Source organism: Cupressus sempervirens, chromosome 10, assembly GCF_028749045.1.
Source record: "Cupressus sempervirens isolate cs-2001-9-10 chromosome 10, ASM2874904v1, whole genome shotgun sequence".
Classification (NCBI taxonomy): domain Eukaryota; kingdom Viridiplantae; phylum Streptophyta; class Pinopsida; order Cupressales; family Cupressaceae; genus Cupressus; species Cupressus sempervirens.
The window spans coordinates 458,179,560-458,201,973 of NC_143127.1; the positions used below are offsets into that span (position 1 = coordinate 458,179,560).

General features: G+C 35.7%; 1 protein-coding gene across 3 annotated transcripts in view; it reads left to right on the plus strand.

Annotated features, from left to right (window-relative positions):
- Positions 1–238: 238 nt before the first annotated feature.
- The window catches only part of LOC149534675 (E3 ubiquitin-protein ligase RHF2A-like), a 37,079-nt gene continuing 14,903 nt past the window's right edge, over positions 239–22,414 (plus strand). The window contains exons 1-8 of one of the 3 annotated variants that reach the window (XM_089807138.1): positions 239–515; positions 650–793; positions 1,740–1,786; positions 1,867–1,929; positions 2,286–2,394; positions 2,528–2,907; positions 3,168–3,275; positions 3,375–3,747. In XM_089807138.1, the coding sequence (XP_089663264.1) occupies positions 662–793; positions 1,740–1,786; positions 1,867–1,929; positions 2,286–2,394; positions 2,528–2,907; positions 3,168–3,275; positions 3,375–3,747 (1,212 nt within the window). In that variant the 5' untranslated portion in view covers positions 239–515; positions 650–661. Of the gene's footprint in view, positions 794–1,739; positions 1,787–1,866; positions 1,930–2,285; positions 2,395–2,527; positions 2,908–3,167; positions 3,276–3,374; positions 3,748–22,414 lie in introns of all 3 variants that reach the window. The other 2 variants (XM_089807139.1, XM_089807137.1) reach the window with 2 other exon arrangements.

The following is a 22,414-nucleotide window of genomic DNA, read 5'->3' on the forward strand; positions in this document are numbered from 1 at the left end:
TTACACAAAATGTTTTTGGGAATGACATGGGTATTTAAATTTTACCATTTCACAAGTACCCCACATGCTGAATGATTGGTTGCATGGTAGGACATTGGCTTTCTTAGGATGCATATGTAAAAATAAATAAATCACGAGGGTTTAGGACGGCAGATATGTTATTTTTTTTCACCGTCCCGTAAGGAAGACTTCGATCTTCATTTACATTGACATTGGGTGCCATCTGTTTGTCTTTCCCATCTTTACATCGTCTAGTCTTCTCTTCCCGCATCGACATTCATCATTATCGAAACTTGCTCCCCTTCTGCCATTTCTGGAGGTCCTCCAAATTGAAATGGCGATCTCTGTTTGGTTTTTGTGTTCTGTTTCTTATATTGCATAAGTGTGATGCTATGACCTGATTTCCTTTTGATTTGGGTTGGTTCATGTTTTCTGGCTGGTTGATTATTAAGCTTGTTTCAATCTTTTAATGCCAATACCCTATATTTGGGTGAAGGATTTGCTTGTTCTTGTCGGTTAGTTATTTGGAGATCCTGTTGACGATAATTCTGCAAGCTTTCTGTTTTCCCTTTTTCCTTTCTGAATTTGGTTGTTGGTGTTCAGGCCTATTTATTATTTTGTTTGTGTGGTCCTGGGTTTTGTCTGGAAGATTCAATTTGGGATGGAGGAAAACAAAGTAACAGATACCCATTTGTCATCCGCGGCGGCGTTCGTGGAAGGAGGTGTGCAGGACGCCTGTGATGATGCTTGTAGCATCTGCCTGGAAGCGTTTACCGACAACGATCCTGCCACTGTAAAATTCTCTCCTGAAATTATTATTAATTTCCTTGTTTAATTTTAACATTTACCCTGCAATCTGGGATATAGGGCGAATTCTGTACTAATGAAATGAATTGATTTTAATGAAGTCCACCACGAGACCCACTTCTTGTTGCACCATAAAACTTACATCTATCTCATTAACCAAAAGAAGGCTTTAAGGTAAGGCAATGTTCTGTGGATCTTTTTCTATTGATTTTGATCAGAATTCCCGTATTTTAAATTCTTGCCTTTCCAGAGGGTTCGAACATGGAGTCAACTCCAAGGGTTTAGAGTTGACCAGAATTTTATTAAAAATTATAAGCCAGCATTCCATGATAAAGTGTTTATTTCTTCCACCAGAGATCTACCCTTTTTGTGCCTCTTTAGGTGATGTCCATCTACCTGTCTCGAATTTAAATTTATGTAAACCGAGTGATAATTTGGGCCACAAATATATACTTCATCTTCAATTTCTTCCACGATGTATATCATGTCATGGTATCCACGAGTATAATTGAACTCAATTGATAAAGATTTCGCCTTTATATACGCCTAGTCAGGTCTATGATAACTGGACTCTGTGCGATTCTGTTGTCATTTACTCCTTATATTTGTCACTGTGGCTAGTTTAAAATGTTTGTTTCTCATCAAAGAAGAATGATTAAACAATCTGCAGGAATCAACAATATGACCTCTGCTTGCCACGCCCTATTCCCCAACGCAGCTATACACCAAAAAATAAAAGATTTTTTTTCTTTGTTGTAGTACTTGCAGCAGACTTTGGGTCTCAATTATTTGTAGGGGGTCTTAGGGGGTCTTACGCCACTTATATCGATTCAGTCAATGGCTTAAGCGGATAATGAATTTTATTCTTGGATTTCTACCAGCATAATTTTTTGATTGGAGAAACTGACCTTAGATCTGCTGGAGCTTTTCAGGTTACCAGCTGCAAACATGAGTACCATTTGCAGTGTATACTTGAATGGTAATTTCTTCTAAAATCTTTGTTTAGCACATTGAAAAGTTATACTTTTTTAGGCATTGATGTCCAGATGTTTTGAACAGGTCACAAAGAAGCAAGGAATGCCCCATGTGTTGGAGGATCTTGAGTTTGAAGGATCCTGCAAGGTGTGTATAATTTTTGACTTAATTTTTTTCGAGGGGCCTATATATAGTAACTCGTTTTCTTTTTCTTGAGCTCTTGTTTTTGGGGTTATATGGTAGACCTTGTTGTCTGTCTCTGAATGTTGGGATAATATTCTGGAGGTGCCATGCTAAAAAACTATAACTATTGCATTCTCAGTTTGATTGTTATTTTTTATTTTTTTTAAATATGGATTCTGCACTATTGTTTTGGATCTTTGAATATTAACAACAGTTTGATATTCAACAAGGATCACAGATCTTATTCGTTGTTGTTGGAAGAACAATAACAATTCACAGAATCTATTTTAGACATTAATTTTTCACTATTGTTCTTGCAGCCAAGAATTGCTTGCAGCAGTTGAGCAAGAGAGGAATATAAGATTAAGCCGGTCTTCAAATTCTCATATGTTTGCTCGGAATTCTCTTGATGAAATAGAATTTCACCATGTTAGTGTTCTTTTTCCCTTACGTTAGGCCATCAACTTTGTTATGGATGAATTGCAACTTATAGTTTCTCATTCATTATGAGATTGGAGGATTGTAGTTGAGTACCAATGTTGAGGACTGGTTATGGTTGTAGGTTCCGGCTTATACAGATGACTCTGATTTTGAGGAAAGGCTAATGCAGCATTTGGCAGCTGCTGCAATGGGCAGAGGCCATTTCAGCAGAAGGGAAAGTCTGAGGCATAGATCATCTGGCCAAGGTCATCCACAATTTTTGGTATTTTCTACTCATTCTCCACCTCCTGCCTCTCCTAATAATGCTGAATCCGAGAATGGAACTGTTCCGGCAACTACTGCAGTTGACTCTGCTACACCAGTAACCCCTATCGTAAGGGATGGGCAATTAGAACATGGTCCTTTGCCATCCACACCAGTACAAATGGGTTCACGAACAAACAGGAATGCTAATGTTGCAGCCCGACCTTTGGACAACAGAAGTGAAACCTTTCCACAGAGGTACATAATTTTCAGCTCGCAGTTAGTTGAAATTGAATTTGAGCTGTTTGACTGCGTTATCTAGTCATCAAAGTGACGACTTCTGTGTTTCATCTGCTATTTTTCATTTGTTTGCTAATGTAGAATATCACTGAAGATACTTGCTTTTAGTTCTGCCATAAGTATTTTTGAATGGCTATACTTCTTAAATGAGTTGGAATGGACATTTCTTGATTCTTACCGTGCGGATTTGTTTTAATCTTGCACCAAAATTCATTCAGGAATGCTCCAGGACAGCACTCTCCTGAAAATCAACAGAGAGGTCGGCCCTCTGAGTTCCAGTCCTTCTCAGAGTCACTCAAGTCTCGATTTTCTGCTGTTTCCTCCAGGTTTTACTCTACCTTATGTGTTTTCTGTAGAATTGATGGCTTTAGTTTAATCCTATTTTTTTGCATTCTTAAGGCTGAGTAACATTTGGTAATTTACAGGTACAAGGAATCAATATCAAGGAGTACACGAGGCTTTAAGGAGAAGTTGTTTGCACGCAATAATGCAGTAGCTGAACTTGGCAGAGAAGTTCAACGGGAAGTTACTGCTGGGATTGCAGGTGTTACACGAATAATGGAACGCCTTGACCCTTCTGGTAAAAATAATGAAATAACTGCCCCCGTTTCTGATAGTATGGAGGGAAGCTCAGCTGGAATACCAGTTGGACATGTCACTGAAGAGCACCAGGGTTCTGCATCTTTGGACAGCAGTGGTGGATCAAGCTCATGTGGCACAAGTTCGGGTATGAGCACCAATGCTTCACAAACTGTGAGTGATAAATCAGATAGTTGCATTGACGAGGCCTCTGTGAAGGTGAGGAACTCTGATCTCCATGAAATTCCATGCCAATGTCTTTATAAGCTCCAAATGCTGAGTTGCATGTTCTAACTAATAAAAAATTATTCACATATTTAATAATGTAAACCTGTAAGATGATGCACACGATTTGAAACTGCTATTCCTTCTGTTGGTGGTTTCTTTTCTTTTGCTTTGCAAGCTTTGAATCTGCTTTGGAATGCATATGAGAGTACAGTGACATCTTATGATAGCATCTGTTATTCCTGACCTATAATCATAAAAAATTAAAGATTATGTCATTGTTATGGTACCTATGCAAGTTCATGGTCCCGCTGAGTGTCAGCTCATTCACACACCAATTCATTCCCATGTCTTTTTTGGTTGTGTAAGAAATAAATTTTTTTTTGTTCTATTAATGGGATGTGATTTTCTTACGGCCAAAAATAGTAAGTTTAAGATTTGGGGAAGTAAAATCTCTTCAGCCTTGCTTTTATTTTGATATCTTCTATTTCATCTATTCTTAAACCATAACCTTAGTATAATTCGCTGTTGCAATATTTTTCCTTTAATCTTGACTGGAGCCTATACGAGTCCGAATATTGTAGGGATTGATTTTCCTAAAGCTCAACCAAGCATTGTTAGATGCTGTGTTTTTAATGCCAAACATTCCATATGTGGTTATGTTTTGTGAATTTTGGTTTGTAATATTTTCACGATGGATGTCTCAAAGTGCTGTGGTTGTAACCTTTGAACAAGAACCACATACCTTAATGATGTGGTTCTTTTCCCATGACGCACAGCAGTATGTATACTTGGTCAAGAACTGCATACCTTAAGGATGTGTCTTTTTTCCCATGAAGCACATAGAGCTGTGTATTTTCCTTGGCCTCAATTTTCATACTTACATCTGCTTCATTGCATTGTTTCTAAAAAAAAATGCATCCCATATTTTGGATCAGGTTGATAAGTATTATATATTATCCTGTTTATAGATTCTGTGCATGGCAGGTGTGGTGGTTTATGAGAAATAGACAATTTATATGGATATGCAGAGGAAGTAGAAACATATGAAAAGACACTTTTTAAGAAAATTGATTTCAGTGTTTAACAAGAGGTTTGATCAAAGATGCTAAAAATTTTAGTAGCATTTTTATGCTGCAATGAAAAGAAGTTACATTTGTAAGGAATTTATATTGTGATGTATTCAAGAACTAATTAGATCTTTTCAAAAAGCATAAAAAACGTTGTGTTGAGTCTGACAATTGTGGTCTTATGAAAAGTCTATCTATCCAAGAATACTCTCTTTTGTGTCTGCCCAGTATGTGTGTGTGTGAGGTTTAATTTCTGGTAAAAGAGGGCTATCTATGAACATAAAATAAGGTAAAGCTTTACATGTGAAAAACCTAAAGCCCATCATCCACAAGTTTAGGCGAAGTAATACTATTGAGACATGAGTTAATGATTGATGCACTATTCTTAATCATTTGTTATATATTGTTATTGCTCGTAATACCTAATATTATCCTGATGGACATGGGAGTTATCTATGCAATGAGCATTAAATTGTAATCTTATCATTCATTCAAAAGATGGGTCACAAGGCACATTAAAATGCTGCTATTTTTAATCATTTGATAAATAAAAACATTGTCCATGATACCTAATAATACCCTGATGTACATGGCATTATCTGTACAATGAGCTCCAAATTGTAATCTTATCGTATATCCAAAAGATGGGTCTTAAGGCACCTTAAAATGCTGATCTTATAATGTTTACACAATTGTTTCTGGAACTTCGTTCCTATAAGCATTAAGGGTTGCAGGACCTTGAGCTCCGTAGTAAAATAAACCTATGTTACATGGGGACATGCTCCCTATATTTGGCCCTCTAGGAAACATCTAGGAATTGAGTCCCTTGCCACCCCCTGTCTCCGTCCTGCTGAAATGCCGTTGAACATTTTAAAAACCAATACAAGTCAGTGCTTTTCTTAAGACAGCAAGGTAGAACCGAATCCATGTGGGCTTTGACATTAATGAATGGTTCTGAGTTAACTCTATGCTTAATGCATGCATCAAAGTGCTGGAGTTGCAGGCTTATATTGTGTCTCAGACAAGATATTTTCAGACTTCAACATAAATGTTGTTATTAAAAGTTATACAAAACATAAAAAACAGATACAATGCAGTCCCCTATTTTTGGCCCTCTAGGAAACTTCCCAGAAACATGCCCCCTGCCATCCTCCATCCCCATCCCCAAAATGCCATGGAACATAGAAATAAACCCATTCTAAAAGCTCCATTAATGAATAGGGATCTTGAAATAAATTGTACACCTAAAAACCATTTGAAGTCACCATTATGATCTTTCACAAATCAGGGTGCTGATTATTACATTAGGAATTCAGGCACTGGCTGGCAACCAGATTCCAGGCAACTGACAGTCCAGCAACCAGAATCCATTGCCATGATCCAATTGGCACATAATTTATAAGTGTGATCAAATGTTATTGACAACAATTATCCGAAGAGAAGAGAGAGCTCATTACAGTTACCGAACTCTATTCTTAGTCTCTAATATGATTTCAATAATTGACGCTCTTAGTGTTGGGGTATTCAGGGTTATTGGTAATAAGTTTAGTTTTTGCTTGTTAATGGAGAACTGAAATGTCCCTATTTTGGGGTCATATCATACTTTGCCCTAAATTCACAATTCCAAATGAAACAAGAAACACAAAATAGTTAGAGATATAGCCCTAACCTAGAAATAAGATGAGATAGCATGTCTTGGAAACCTGCAACCAATTAGATAATAATAATATAACCATAATAAATGCTAGGGTTAGGTCACATATATTGATTTACACAACAAATCTCTGTGATTTCATGGGACTTGGGAGCTCAACCATACCGAGGGTGTCATTGCAAGACATGATGAGATGACCCAAGTATCCTCTAGCCTAGGCCCAACAGCAGGACCTTATCCTCTGTGGCCTCAAATGGTCCTTAGCCATCATCATGAGGTGGCATTTCTAGTGGGGTCTTTACACCATTCCCCCTCACACTCCTCCCTTCATCCCATATGACTGATTATTACAGAATCTCAATTTGATAAATGCACGAACATTTAGATCTTTATAATGAAAAATAAACCAATGTTCTTATCTATATATGTAATGATAACTGTATGCATATCTACTACTTACCACACAATAGAGGGATTACAAATACGCTTTTTAAATTTTTGGCTGTATTCTGTATTGTCCCCACTAATAGGATTAGTTTGGAACAAATAATAACTGCAAAGAATCAGTAAGCTTACAATAATTCATAGCTTTAATAAGTTATCTAAATTGAAATATTTAACATTCGTAATGAATTTTCTCCACCATGTTATCTTGGATTGTCCCATGACATTCAAAATGAATGCCCTCCACCAAGTCGTACTTGGATCGTTCTCCATGATGCAGAGCCACACCTTGGAAAGCTCAGGAGGAATACTCACTCAACTGAGTTACTTCAAGGGGCACGACATCAATCAGCCGGGATCGAACTCGAACCAAACTCAAGATTGGATTAATTAGAATATATAAATCTCCATAGTTTATCTTCACCTGCATACCAAGATCTTTAACCCGGAATATCCTCAAAGAAAATATATTTGCACTTTTACAAGAGAGACCAAGATCGAATTGCTGCCAAACTCCATAGTCGATTATCTATATCCTTTCTAAGGCAAAAACTGAAACTTTTTCTATTACCCAAATTCGAATGCCTCTCTTACATAGCCAACCGGCTTATTTAAAACTGACTCTCCTTTTCTAATAAAAGGATGAGAAACGTTTTTTTCGTCTTCTATCCAAGAAAATGATAAGAATCCGAAACTGCCTACTACCTATTATTGGAATCTGACAATCATGCAATAGGCCACATTTTAAATATCCACGTTTTTTTTTTCGTCGTCTATCCAAGAAAAGGATAAGAATCCGAAACTGCCTACTACCTATTATTGGAATCTGACAATCATTATCTACGAATTAAAACTATTCTAATTTAAAAAACCTATACCTGGTCCTAGGTGGCTATATCTGGAGAGCTCATCGAACTGGTACTCTAGGTATGCCACCACATGTAGGACGTTTATTGGAAACATTAAATTTAAATATTGAAAACATAAAACATTTCTTATTTTATTTCCCGCTCTGCTACTGCAGCATACTCCCCTGTAGGAAGAATCTCAAGTCCACTTGAGATGATGTGTTGTAGAAATGAATCTCATTCTTCTTTTGAACTTTCCAATTTCTTTGAACTAGGATGAGCATATCTACAAGAAAAACAAAAATAATTTCCAACTTCTCTACCTTGTAGCTTTGATTCTTTAATGCTGTAAATGTCACAGAAAATTCTCCAGCATGATTCACTATACATGAAATCTGCATCCCTGCATAAACATTATTAGAAGAAAACATATCATCAGCATTAAGATTATTTGAGTTCTCTTTTTGAATATGAGCTTCCTTATACACCATGTAATGTGCATCATATCTATCTTCATCAATAGTAACCATAAACTTATCTGCTTCTTGACTATCAACCAGTTTCACATTTTGAGTCTTAAGAATCGTATTTATCTCTTCTTCCTCTATTAAACATTTATCATCATCTTGATCTTCTATAGTAATCTCACTTTCAAATATCTCTTTCTTATTACAACTTTTCTCAAGAACAATAACAGTATTGCACTCTTTCCTTTCTTCTTCAAGCTGAGTTTCCATACTACCGCCATGCCTTTTCCATTCTCCCACAATGGCTGCAAATTTTTTCCATAAATCAGATTCTTCTTTAGAACTTGCTGTTACACATTCCTTAGCTTCATCTTCATGCCATTCCTCTTGACATTTTTCCTCATTATGCATATTTAAGGCTTCATCAGTTGCCTCCAAAATCTTTTCCGTAGGAGTACCTTCCAACATTGTACTCTTCTCAATTTTCAAAGGACATGTTACTGTTCCAACCACAAATTGTTCACACTCAAATCCCATAGGACTTGTCTTGTTACTGCTCTCGTCAAGAGATACTTGCTGCACTTCTTGTTGCTGCACTTTGTGTTCTTGCTGCACTTCTTTCAACTTAGCTTTATTCTCTTTCAACTTAGCGTCATTCTCCTCAAGTCTCCTTCTCAAATTGTTTATCTCCTCTTCTATCTTGCTTAGCTCTTCTCTTTGTTTTCTCCTTTCTTCTTTCTCTCTTTTCTTCTTTTCCTCTATCTCCTTCTGTTTAGAATCCTTTCTCTGCTGATACCTTCTAAAAAGATACAATAAAGCTGCTTCTTCTTGTCCCATCATTCCTCAACTAGGTTATTTTCTTCTTATCTAGTCTCTTGGACTTCTTCTTAGACTATTTCTCTCAATCTTTCACAATCACACAAACATATACACAACTACTTTTTTGCAAACCTTTTGTTGAGCTCTGATACCAAAAATGATGCAGAGCCACACCTTGGAAAGCTCAGGAGGAAAACTCACTCCACTGAGCTACTTCAAGGGGCATCTACAATAGCAAGGATCGAACTCGAACCAAACTAAATGCAAATCTTCACATGCACACCAAGATCTTTAACCCGGAATATCCTCAAAGAAAATATATTTGCACTTTTACAAGAGAGACCAAGATCGAATTGCTGCCAAACTCCATAGTCGATTATCTATATCCTTTCTAAGGCAAAAACTGAAACTTTTTCTATTACCCGAATTCGAATGCCTCTCTTACATAGCCAACCGGCTTATTTAAAAGTGACTCTCCTTTTCTAATAAAAGGATGAGAAACGTTTTTTTCGTCTTCTATCCAAGAAAAGGATAAGAATCCGAAACTGCCTACTACCTATTATTGGAATCTGACAATCATTATCTACGAATTAAAACTATTCTAATTTAAAAAACCTATACCTGGTACTAGGTGGCTATATCTGGAGAGCTCATCGAACTGCTACTCTAGGTATGCCACCACATGTAGGACGTTTATTGGAAACATTAAATTTAAATATTGAAAACATAAAACATTTCTTATTTTATTTCCCGCTCTGCTACTGCAGCACTCCACCAAGTGCACTTGGATCGTATCATGACATTCATGACGAATGTCCTCCACCAAGCTATCTTGACATTCACAATGGATGCCCTCCACCAAGATTAAACTTGGATCATTAGATCTTTCTGTTTTACCCTTTATTTCCTTATACAACTTACATTAAAAATAATTATTTATTGAAATAACCATTGATCTTATATATATATATATATATATGGAGAGGGACATATAATAAATACTTTTAACAATAAACGACACTCTAGGTGATAAAACAATCACATAGATATTACATATCTTAAGTATGTATGAGTCCAAAATTACTTTCCCGCTGGTGATTACTTGCACTTTGACAATGTGCCCGATGAAGTTGACTAGGATACCCCCCGTACTCTGTGTATTTACTTACTATTGTTGCCACCTTCCATCAGTGACTTTCCGCGTGACCCGTACTCTGATCACATCCGTAGCAAATGCTGGCTATCCATGTGGATGTCTGTCGGCAATGACTGCAAGCAATATTGCAATGTTTATTATCCTGTTCCCACTCATTATATTTCACGGTCTTCGATCCAAATACCGATGTGTGCTTTTTTTGTCTATCTGCCCGATTGTTTACCTTCACCACATCCTCTACTCATTTATATGAGTGGGTCTGAATAGTTGCATCCTTACTCTTAGTTGTTATTTAATTATTTAATTCATCCTTTCCTAATATTTTATGTATACTAGTTGTCTTGAGTAATAGGGAATGTAATATATTACTTCCAATTATTAAGTATAATCAGTTATTATTATAATTGTTTTTTCTGTTATTTGATAATAATATCATATTGGTGTATTCCTATTGTGTTAATGTAATTAGTAGATCCTATAATGATTTATGGTTCAAAAATATTCATTAAGTGTGAATTGAATATAATTAATATTTTAGTCGTATATCAGTAGTGTGTTATGACATATTCCGATTGCTGCTGCTGCTTGCTTAGTTATCTTTGCTGTAAATATATTTCCCTCCGCTGCTTACTGATGTGGATCTGTGGGTCTGATCGATGCTATTTTCTCTGTACACACACACATATACATATATACATACATACATATTCTGATATTCTCTTGTCCCTGATGATGAATGCTTCTGCTGTATTTTTAATTGTTTCTGCCGTTCATGTACCTTTGCTTCTGCTGGTGTTTGATGCCCTTTCAAGCTGTTCCTCTGTTGTGTTAGATGGTTTGTTTCTTGAAATGAATGTGTTAAAGAACTCTCCAAGAATGTTGTATCCCCATTGTATTAATATAATAATAATAATATTAATTATAATAAAATAACTAGGATACCGGTTCGTATCAAAAGGCAGAGGCATCTGTATCAGATGTGGACGGATGTGGGATGCTTCCGGAAGCCAGCCGAGTCAGATGCATCCGGGAGCCTGCGGCTGGCTTCTGGCCAGCATCCGCAGGGCTTCCGGAAGCATCTGCGGACCCAGCAGCCGGAAAAGTGAAAAAAAAAAAACAATTAAAAACATCTTATAACTGATTCAGACAAGATTATCTCAGATAGCCTCACAAAAAATTTCCTACTCTGCACAAAATAAATACATGGAAAATTGCATAGAATGACAAACAAATCCCACGTAAGGCCAGACAAACCTTCAGAATAGTTCCACAGATAGAGCCAAAGCAAACCTTTTCTTTGGACCAAATAAGCTAGCTTGATATAATCGAGGTGAATCTGTTTCTTTTATCTCAATTAACTGAGTTACTCATTTAGATTTTTTAAAAAAATTGTCGAACTGGTTGAGAAAAGAGTCATCTGAACAGGAAAAATTTGTTCTAAATATTGCTCAAATCTGAAGCTGAAACAGTCACATGTGTCAAGTTAGAGTCAACACAATTCTGAGTAATAATTCTCTCAGGGGTAAACCTCTATCACGTTAAGCTAAGTGAGCAGGTTTTACTCTCTTGAATGTGAAAGTGGATGATGGCAGAAAAAAGAATGCAACTATGATTAACTACCAACCACAAAATAATTGCTCACCACATTGTTGTGCTGAGGCTTGAATTTGGACCATACTTTATGAATAGAAATACGTAAAGAGGAAAATATCTGAATTTAATGCATTAAAAAAACTTATATATATATATATATATATATATATATATATATACATGTTTCCTCCCGCATCCGCATCCAAAAAAAAAAAATCCCCGCATCCTGTATCCGCTTCGGAATCCACATCCAAATCGGTAACTTAGTAAAATAACATAAACATATAATAATAATAGAAAATCTGTTCTCAGTCTACCTTGTCATTTTTATTCCTAGACTGGCCTATCCTTTTTTTTTTCAAATGCCCACAAACAGGTATAAAATTGAATTTTCTGATACATTTATTGGAAAATTGATGACTTTGATGATATTTTGTTTCAACCATTTTTCTGGTCCTAACATGGACAGAAACCTTTGTACAGTGTATTGTGAGGTCATATGACTTGACAAGGCAAGGCAAATATTAAAGTGGACTGCCAACCTGTGAGGGCTTCTGGATTAGATCCAGGGCGTTGTCTTGTTTCCAGACTGTCAGCATTTAGCAAGTTCAACAGTTAGTGATCACTGGATCAGATCTACATAGGAGTTGGCAAGGAGCAATTTATAGTCATCATGGTAGGAGATCAGCAGATTAGAAGTGGAGCACCTACAAACCCACTCTAATTTAGCCAACCAGGAAAGCAAACTAATCGCCATCAATACAATGATTGCAGATTTCAGTAAAAGGTTGCCAATCCTTCGATGGCTCCATACCTCAATTTTTAGTTGGGCGCTGTTGGATTTACTGCACAGATCTAAACTCCTTTCTAGCTGTTCAGAATCATCTAGGCAAATCATAGGTTGACCCGTTTGCTTGATTTGAAAATTCCACCTATCTCCTTGCAGAGACTTGCTAGCAATCAATTCTGTGTTGTGAGTGGACTGACCAATGAACTTATTGCTGTGAACTCGTATTTATACCACAATTTCATTTCTGGGACACAATTTAATGTATGGCATCTATTTCTTTCCTGGTCTGAATTTGCCGTCATTTAGAGTGGCTTGATTTTTTAAAACTGAGTGCATTTGTTGATTATTGCCACAATTTATTAGTTCTTTCTAGATCTGTAGTGCCCCTTTTATCACATTTTAGTGTATGTGATAATGATTTTTCAACTATTATTTGATTTGATTTGTATTTGAATTCAAGACTGAACCCTAGAACCATTTTGTTGGTATTAATAGAATTACTGTAGCATGTTCTGCCACCTTGCAGATATGATTTTGTATGTTGATTGAGTTAAAAGGATCCAAGTATTTAGGAGAGAGAACATGGAGTTGCGAGTTAAAGTTTTACCCGAGTAAGAATACATATTGCATTCAAAAGCTAATGTTTGAAATGCAGAAGGATCAATCTTTGACCAAGATCAAAGAACGGCTGATGAAATCAAATCTGTTCTTCCTTGTGATAGTTATTTTAGATGTGTTGAATGGAGAAACCTAAATAAAAGTGGACTATTCTGAAATCAAATCTGTTCTTCCTTTTGATAGTTGTTTGAGATGTCTTGAATGGAGAAACCTAAACAAAAGCGGACTTTATGACTACATGAGATGAAAGAGAAAATAAGAGGAAGATTTAGAAGTTGGCATGGAGCAGGAGCCAAATGAATCATTCTCGAAAGAAGAGCCCAAGATTGTGGGATTTGAGGCAGTGAAGGGTACATCATAGCTAAAATCACAAGAAGAGGTGGTGAAAGAAATTGTGATAGTGGAGCAGGAAGAAAATTCAAAGTTACAAGACATCATGAAGCAAGAACTACAGAAATCCAATAATTATGTTGAAGGTGAAGATTTATTGTCGATTTCTAATGATTGTTGTAACAGCAAATGACTGATGAAGCAAATGTGGGAAATACTCCATTTGTTGGGTGCGAGTTCAAGTTGAAGGAATGTGTCAAATCATGTAATAGCTTTTGAGCTTTTAAAAGATGAACCATTGATTGATTTACAGAACAATTGTGGAGGGTTATAGATTTGAGAAGAACATTGTGGTAACTCTAATTCTATGATTTTGAGCTACAAGAATAGAGGTGTTGAGAATATCTTGTTAAACTCTCTTTTGTAAGTGATGATGGGCATTTTGTTTGCAGCCAAAGGTATGAAAATACTTCAGATTCGGTGCTTACTGCTATTGCACAATTTTATTCACCATGGAATGCAAGCAAAAGAATGCGATAGAGTAAGAGCTACAACATATACTATAGGGCATTGGGACTTTGGTTTCAAGTTTTAAATAATTTTGGCATATGGTGGGATACGAGAAATCTCTTTGGTATCAAAGATGATAGACGCATTGGTGCCAGATTTAAATTTGCCATTTATTGCATCCAGAAGGAAAGGAGATCAAATAGGGTTTGTTGTGTCGTGAAGAGTTGACGACCACTATTTGTTGAACGTTTGTGGGAACCAAGTGCCACAACTAAAGGCAAGATTTTTGGCAATAATCTCATGTAGATAATCATCTTTGGGAGGTTGATGCAATAATCTGATGGAGGCAATCATCTTTGGCAAAACTAGTATTATTTGGCCTCTTTCACTTATGCTCAATATTGTTGCCCTTCTAAGGTAGGCACCAAAGAGGATGATTGTTAGTTGGGTTTTGTTGGTTGAGAAAGGCAAAAGACATGAGCAATGGATCAATATGAGGATGATTCCAAAATTAAGATCCACTGCCCTCAAAATGTCCAACACTTGTGATTGTGGCATGGGATGGGAGGGGTTGTATATACTATACATATGGTACTTAAAATGCTAGTTATGAAAAGATGTTTTGCAGAATAAGATATAAAATGCAAAAGAGTAGATAAATGTACATTGCGTTGAATTGGAACATCGAAGATTGAACATAAATAGTCAAGTCAGCAAATAGTCAACACCGATACAACCCCCCACCCTCGATGGAGGTGGCGGAATTTGGTGGCGCTGTTCAGGACGGGGGGATAGAGTCTCCAAGTCATCGGTGCGTCCCTTTCTTTGAGACGTGGGGCAAACAGGGGGGGATGCGTCTTTGTGTTACTATGGAAGTTTGGCTCAAAACACTTCAATACAATTTAGGTTTGAAGCTAAAACTCTATTAAAGGAATATACTTATTACTACTAAAAGCATCATAGTCCCCAAGAAACTCCAATTAGTAGCAAAAACCTTGTCCTTATTTGGATATAATTAGAGATGTCATCCTAGTACCATAACCCCAAGTCTCTTGACCCCTCCATGGGACGACTGGATGTGCCACACCCAACCAAAAAATAACTAAAGTAAACATATTAAAATATTCTATTGGGTGTATTGAATATCATATCATGTTGTTTGATGTAATCATCTCTATGATGAGATACTCATACTTTTCATATCTATGACTATTATTGTTTAATATTTATATAATAGAAGTTAGAACTCTTTCATTTGTTTATTCTAGTATTTAAAATTTTAATATTTATTGTTCACTGTTCTACTTTCATGTTCGATGTTCAAGACTCAAGTATTTAAATTTTAGTAAAGTTGTATTTTACATCTTTATGTCTTATATTGTTACACATATTTTTAGTACCACATGTATAGTATATGTATATGCAAGGAGGAAAGGTCTAGAAAAGAAAAGGTTTGTCATCATCAAATATCTACGGACAAGAAGCTTTACAAGTCAATGATCAATATAGATAAATTAATTGTGTGAACAAGTCAAGATATCACGACTAAGTTCGGGGATAAGTTCATTGGTAAGGATATTTGTAAGGATGTTTGTAAGGATGAAGATGACTAGCACTCCTAAGCAATGAAGGGGGATTGGTTCAAAGTGATCAAGATTAAAGGAGGTTTAACCACTCCAAGAGGAGCAAAGACAAGATCCTCAAGTAAGGAAAATGAATAAGTCCCACAAATCAAGAGGATCACCATAGAGATAAAGGCAAGGAATTCCAAACAATGATGGTGTTGATGGAGCCCAATTTTTTGCAAAATTTGGGGGCTTCATTTCTGAATAATATTAATTGAAAGAAGTATGGTCATGAATGTCAAAGATTTTCAGAACAATATATGTTGGAGATTATCATTGATGTGAAATGGTTTCATTCCTATATGGGCAAGGATAGTATTAATCAAAAGAGAACTATTGAAATATATTTGATTGAGTATTTACTTCGATAATATTCTTTAGTAGGAAGCAGTGATATAGTCAAGACATTTTCATATTGCTGTTCGATCTTATATAGAAGAATGTTAGAGATAGAATCAAAGACTATTTCAAGAGGTTGTTAAAAGCAGATAAACATGATGGCCAACATACATCAATTTAGCTCCACTATATCTACCTATTGAGAAAGGCATCAGCACTGGCATGATATATGAGGCAACAATAAAACTAAAAGACAGTACAAAATATATGTATAAGGAGGATGCAGATAATTAATACATAACACACCAGATCTACAGACTTCCATTTCTGGTCTGTAAGTTGCCATTAGAGGTATACAGTTACTGATGATTCTATTGAGGAGTTTCTACCAATGATTTTACCCATATATCCACATGTCTGTTCAAACACTAGACTTGTTAGAGAAGGTATTGAACGTGAGGCTGCATTCTCATCATGTAAAGTTGAATACACATCAGATTTCTTCCCTATGATATCTTCCCCAGAAGTTTGGATCTTTGGCTGCCTTAGAAGCAATGGTTGAAGAACTTGAAGAAGATGAAATTGTCGCATCAAGTGATTCTCATATGGACTTTCAGCACTCAGGAAATTGAGTTCACGATCATACGGATATCGAGAGGAGAAAACTTCTGCAGGTATGGTGCTTTCAAAATTCTTAGTCATCTCATGTAACTTCAGATGTACATATGGCAGGCTCGATAACAATAAAAGGGGTCTAGCAATGGTTGTAGTGAATATGGAGATTGCTTCACAAGTTTTCAATACTATAAAATTCAGTAACATGCCATGACATACAATCGTTGATGAACACTACGCAGGATGATTGTCACATCACTGGCCATGGAAAACCCATCAAAGTGTGAAGGATGTAGTGTCTTCTGAAATGAAATCCATTGTAGGCATCAACAGGATAATTTTGGAAAACATAAAAAATAAAATCCTTGACCATTCATGACCTCTTCTCTCTAGTCACGTTTTTATTCTTCCTTCATTTGCATCTCTCCAAAATGGCACCTTGTTCCACCTGATATGAATCAACCACTAGAAGTCTGATGCGCATAATTGTTTCATGCCAATGTAAAAAATAGGCCTGTAATGTAAAGCTCTAACCAAGTCAAGCAAAAGAGCATAATAGATGGCTCACGAGAACTTAAGATGGAACTCCAAATAATTCATGTGAGATTTAGTTGGGACTGTCACAAATTATGGAGTTGTGGATATTGTAAAGAATCATTTTTTTTTAAAACAGTAAACTGTGGTTATTAGTCGCGTAAAGAGGAGTCAATTAAAGGATTTATTAATTATAAGGGTGTGTCTTTTCTTTTAAAAAAGACACGATCATCAGAAGTAAAAGATATAAATAAGAAAAAGCAACACACATTCAAACACATTCAAATAGATGATATTCGAAAAAAGAAAGAATAGATGTAATATATTTACTTGCAAAGAGGAATAACGAGTTTTAATATGACTTTGTAATAAGAATTCAAATATTTTTATTTTAATAAATAACATAAAATGCCTTTTGTTTGTATTCGAGGCATGGAGATTTAAACTACAGTTGATTCGTCCTTTATAATTTTTTTAAAAACATTCTATGAACAATTTATGTTAGATAAGCAGACGAGGTCATTTATGGCATTTATATTTAATTGTTTCTGAATGTGTCGAGTTTGTCTCCCCGACCTTAGGAGTTAAAGTGCAATCTGGACTAGTTTAGAATTGCATATATATATTTGATCCATCACGTCTTGATTACTAAACTGTTTATAGTTTATGTGAAATATTTAATTGTTTTCGAATACGTGTCGAGTCTGTCTCCCCGACCTTAGGAGTTAAAGTGCAATCTGGACTAGTTTAGAATTGGGTATATATATTGATTCGTCACGTCTTGATTACTAAATTGTTTATAGTTTATGTGCATAGAACATTAGAACGTTGTACATTATAATCTTCATTGTAGTTGACTCTATTGCCCAAATAAGCTAAAGCACTAGTATTTTTATCATTGAAGTATTCAATTTATATTTGAAGTCAAAAATTCTATAGCGCTCTTCTTACAAACCTTAAATCCATTGTTAAAACCTTATACAATTCATTCAATTCAAACAATTAGCATTCAGTTTAATTTTAATTGAGTTCAAGGACTTTGTCAACCAAAGAACTCTCCAAAGCTTAAATTCACTATAGAAAAGCTCTGAACCCAGTGATCAAGTTCGAGGAGGTTTACTCGCCAAGGTGTAGCAGAGCCTGAAGTGCATGGGAATCAAGGTGATTCTCGTTCGTTGGCTAGAACTAATTGCGGAGTCCTATTGGAGAAGTGGCAAGCTCTTGGATTCAATAGGTGTAAGTGCTAAAACTTTAATTACCGCAAGGTCTAGACATCTATCTCTAAGGATAATGAAGTGAAATTAAAATAAGTTTGACAAGAGAAAGAGGCATATATATTCTTGAGGATAAGTTTTTGGATGACTAAGTGTCTTCCTATTGGTTCTCCTACTTTTGAATTTTTTCCCATTGGCCCACAAGGTGGGGCCTCATTGTTTTTGGCTATGCATTTAATGTGAACCCTAATTAGGGGTTTCCTTGAGTTAATATGGGCCATTGGGTTCAAATTAATCATTTCTATCCATTGTATTTGGGGCTCCTATATAAACCCTACTCCTCTCATTTGTAAAATGGATAGACTTGTTGAAATTGTTGCCATAATGCTATTAAAGTAACTACTAATTCATTCTTTGGTCTTCATGGTGGATTAGTTGTGTTGCTTTGGAGCATTGCATAGTTTCTTCATTTCCTCAGATTAGGATTTCATTTTATGTTGTTTAGAAGTATAGTTGAATCGAATATATTTTGGATGCGTCTTTGGTGAATCGCTTACATTGAACCACTAGCTGCTTGCTGATTGTAAGTTTGCCTTGTGTGATTGAATGGCATACTCATGAACTTTACTTTCACTATTGTTTGCACATTAATATGCATCAATGGATGATGCTAATGGTATGGTGATAGTTTGAACATCTTACTTTTACTTTAGGAGGTCACGTTAGCTTGGTTGATGTCAATGGCTAAACTAAGTCTTGTAGAGTTGCAAATACGTTCATTAACTCTTGCATTCTAGGATTAGATTAGATTAGATTCTCCAAACACTTTCCTTTTGCAGTATGTTTGGAAGAGGTTGAAGTAGTTAGTATCCTTTCAATGAACAACGGAAGTCCCTTTGTGATACCCGACACATCATACCATTATAACTGAGTGAAAACCTCAATAAGAATGAAATTTGGCATTGTGTCATTTGATCACACAATCCACATACATTGTTTAGCATATGAGATCCTTATTCAAGGGAGAATTTGATATTTGGTGTTCTTTCCTGGAATACTAAGTGTTTCATTCTACAAGTAATTGCATAGAACTCACATCAACAGGTGGCACAGCATAAGTATGATTGGATGGGATTGCAGACAAAGCACAAGGACGTGAGCAAAGAGGAGTTTACAGTTGGATAAGGCTACCCTCTCTTCATTTACTCACATGGCAGATTTCATAGTACTGAGTATAATGCTCACAGTCATTGATAGCAGCAGATTGATGCATTTTGAACGGATCTAAAAGGTTCCATCCATTCTAGTACTCGATTTGAGGAGATTTCAAGTGATTAATGGATGCCATTGATTATTTTTTAGCTGTTTTGCATTATGTATTGAAACGATAAGCCTGCAGTACCATTATGGCTATTATTGGGGATCAAGGATATAGTCATGGAGCCTAAAAAGGGGGTTGGGATCCTTTTACCATATAAGAAAAAGGAGTGGGCGCACCAGTTTGACAACATAGTATATAATTGTTGATCCATAAAGTTGTCCTCTAATTAATCTCAATTTTTAATTAATCAGGTGGATAAATTGTTATATTCTTATTATTCTTTGTATTACTACTCATATTTCCATTAAATATATCTATTCATTTTCATGTCTCCATTATCCCCATTACATGAATATGTATTTTATTTGCCATTAATTTATTTAGTAATATTCCATTTACTATATAGCTCTATTAAATCCATTAAATAAACATATTCTATTTTTTTCCCTAGATTTCTCGTACCTCCACTTTCTAGCAATTACATCCATGCACATGGGACAAGCACATTTACAATTCTATTTTCAATCCTTTATCCCACAATCATCCTGATAGGGAATTTACCTTGAGGACATCTATTTGAAACTGCCCCTCTCATTTCTATTCATTTAGTTTTAGCATCATTTTCTTGCATCCATTCTTGCTTACATTCATAATTTGCATAGGTTTTGCTTTCTAGTTTTCTCTTGGATTTTGCATATTTATCATTCATATTTGTATCTTTGTTCTTCATAGCTTCTTGTGCACGTGCCGCTCAGAGCATTCATATTAAGCATGAGATCTTGATAGACAGGAGTGCAATGAAGTGAGGTTTCATTTCAAATGCATGTGTCCTTGTTCATTTATTTCATGTTTTGTATAAGAGCCCCTGCTTGCTCGAACTCTACTGCTTGCACTGAATTCTTTATTTTTTGAAACTTTTGAGTTTTGCAATTGTGTTTGTGTTTTTGAAATATATGTTTTTTGTGAACTCTTTGAAAAAAGAGTAAATAGAATGCATAAAATTTGAGATTCCAATTTCAAGCTTGCACACGTATCTTTATTCTCTGTAATTTATATACAAAATAAGTAGAATGCTGGAAATAACTAGAGTAAGTGTAACTTTATTTGTTAAATATTTATGGACCCTGGAAAAGCCGATATTAATGTTAAAGAGAACCTTGATGCTGACTGCAGCTGCCTGAAGATGTTTTAAGCTCTGATGTGGATGCTGGGAGATAAACGCGGGCCTTTCAAGCAAATCGAGCCCCTAATATCAGATGCTGCACCTCTAAAAAAAAACACAACCCTACCTAATGATTGCACTGTCAGCTGGAAGATTCTCAGAGTGGCCCACAACAACAGCTGGTGGAATTTGAATGCAACCTAGATAGATGGTTTTCTGCAATCTGATAAAATGAGCAGACAAAAGTCTAAGGTTGCAGATATATATTTATTAAAAATCATCTGTTCTGGAAATCTCACCTTTTATCTCAACCTAACCGCTGCTTTAACTTTCATTCCATGCACAATTCAACTAATACTCAACTAATTCAAAGTGCATAACTCACTGTGAATTCACAATTCAACGGGATGGAGCAAAACCAAAACCCTTGAAATATTCACCACATCACAATTTCATCAAGAAGAATGCACACAAGAATGCCCTGTGCAATTTCCAGCTCATGCCTTTATAATTCATACTTGCCAGTTGCCAAAGCCATCGATTGGCTTCAGCGTTACTCATCATATGAATTTGATTACATATATTTGCTTTTGTTGCACACTTACGAATTTTAATTAATTAATACCATTTCATGATATTTCATTACATGGTGAAAATCCAATGTTTTGAATTATGATATTTAATTATAATTTCTCTCTCATCACCAAAATTCACTTTTAAAGGGGCCATATAGAGTATTTACTAAATGACCTCCACTCCATTATTAATTAATTAAAACTTAATTAATGGTCACTAATTCATTTTAAGCCTCCACTTTTGCTTAGGCATCTAAGTCCATAATAATAATAATTAATGTACCTTCAACATCTTAATAATAAGCTTTTAATTTAGTCATTAATCAAGTAAAACTAAATTAATGACTACTAATCAAATATATAGCTTATAAACCCCATTAATAATCCATATAAAATCCAAGTGTTTTCTGACAGATATTGACTCCTAGATGACATGCCCAAAATAACATCTGGCTTACAGATGGCTATATATTGTAAGTCATAACTGGAAACTTGCCAATGACCTCACTATTCCACATGACTACCAATTGCTCAAGTCCTTGCTCAGAATAAATAGTAATTACAAATAGTAAGTTTGCTAGCTGGCTCCAGCAAAGAGCAACTCTGAACGCCACTGACCACTGGAGTAGGAAACTAGTCACTGGCTCAACCAATGAGACTTTTAATCAACTGATTAGCCTACGGAAGCTACAAATTGGCTAATCCTGATTGCAACTCAAAGTGAGCTTAAAATGGGGACAATTACATTTTGCAGGGTGTTTGATAGAATGCCTTCACTGTTGGATGTTGGAATGATTTGAAAATAGATCCTTATTTCCCTCATCTACAACAATCACATGGAATGCAACTAATTCTGTGATAGGAGGGTCCAGCATAACATTGGGCATGTCCAGGATACATCTTATGGAATAGCTCACTGTGAAGTTGGAAGAGATACATGGAATGCAACTACTTCTGTGATAGGAGAGTCCAGCATA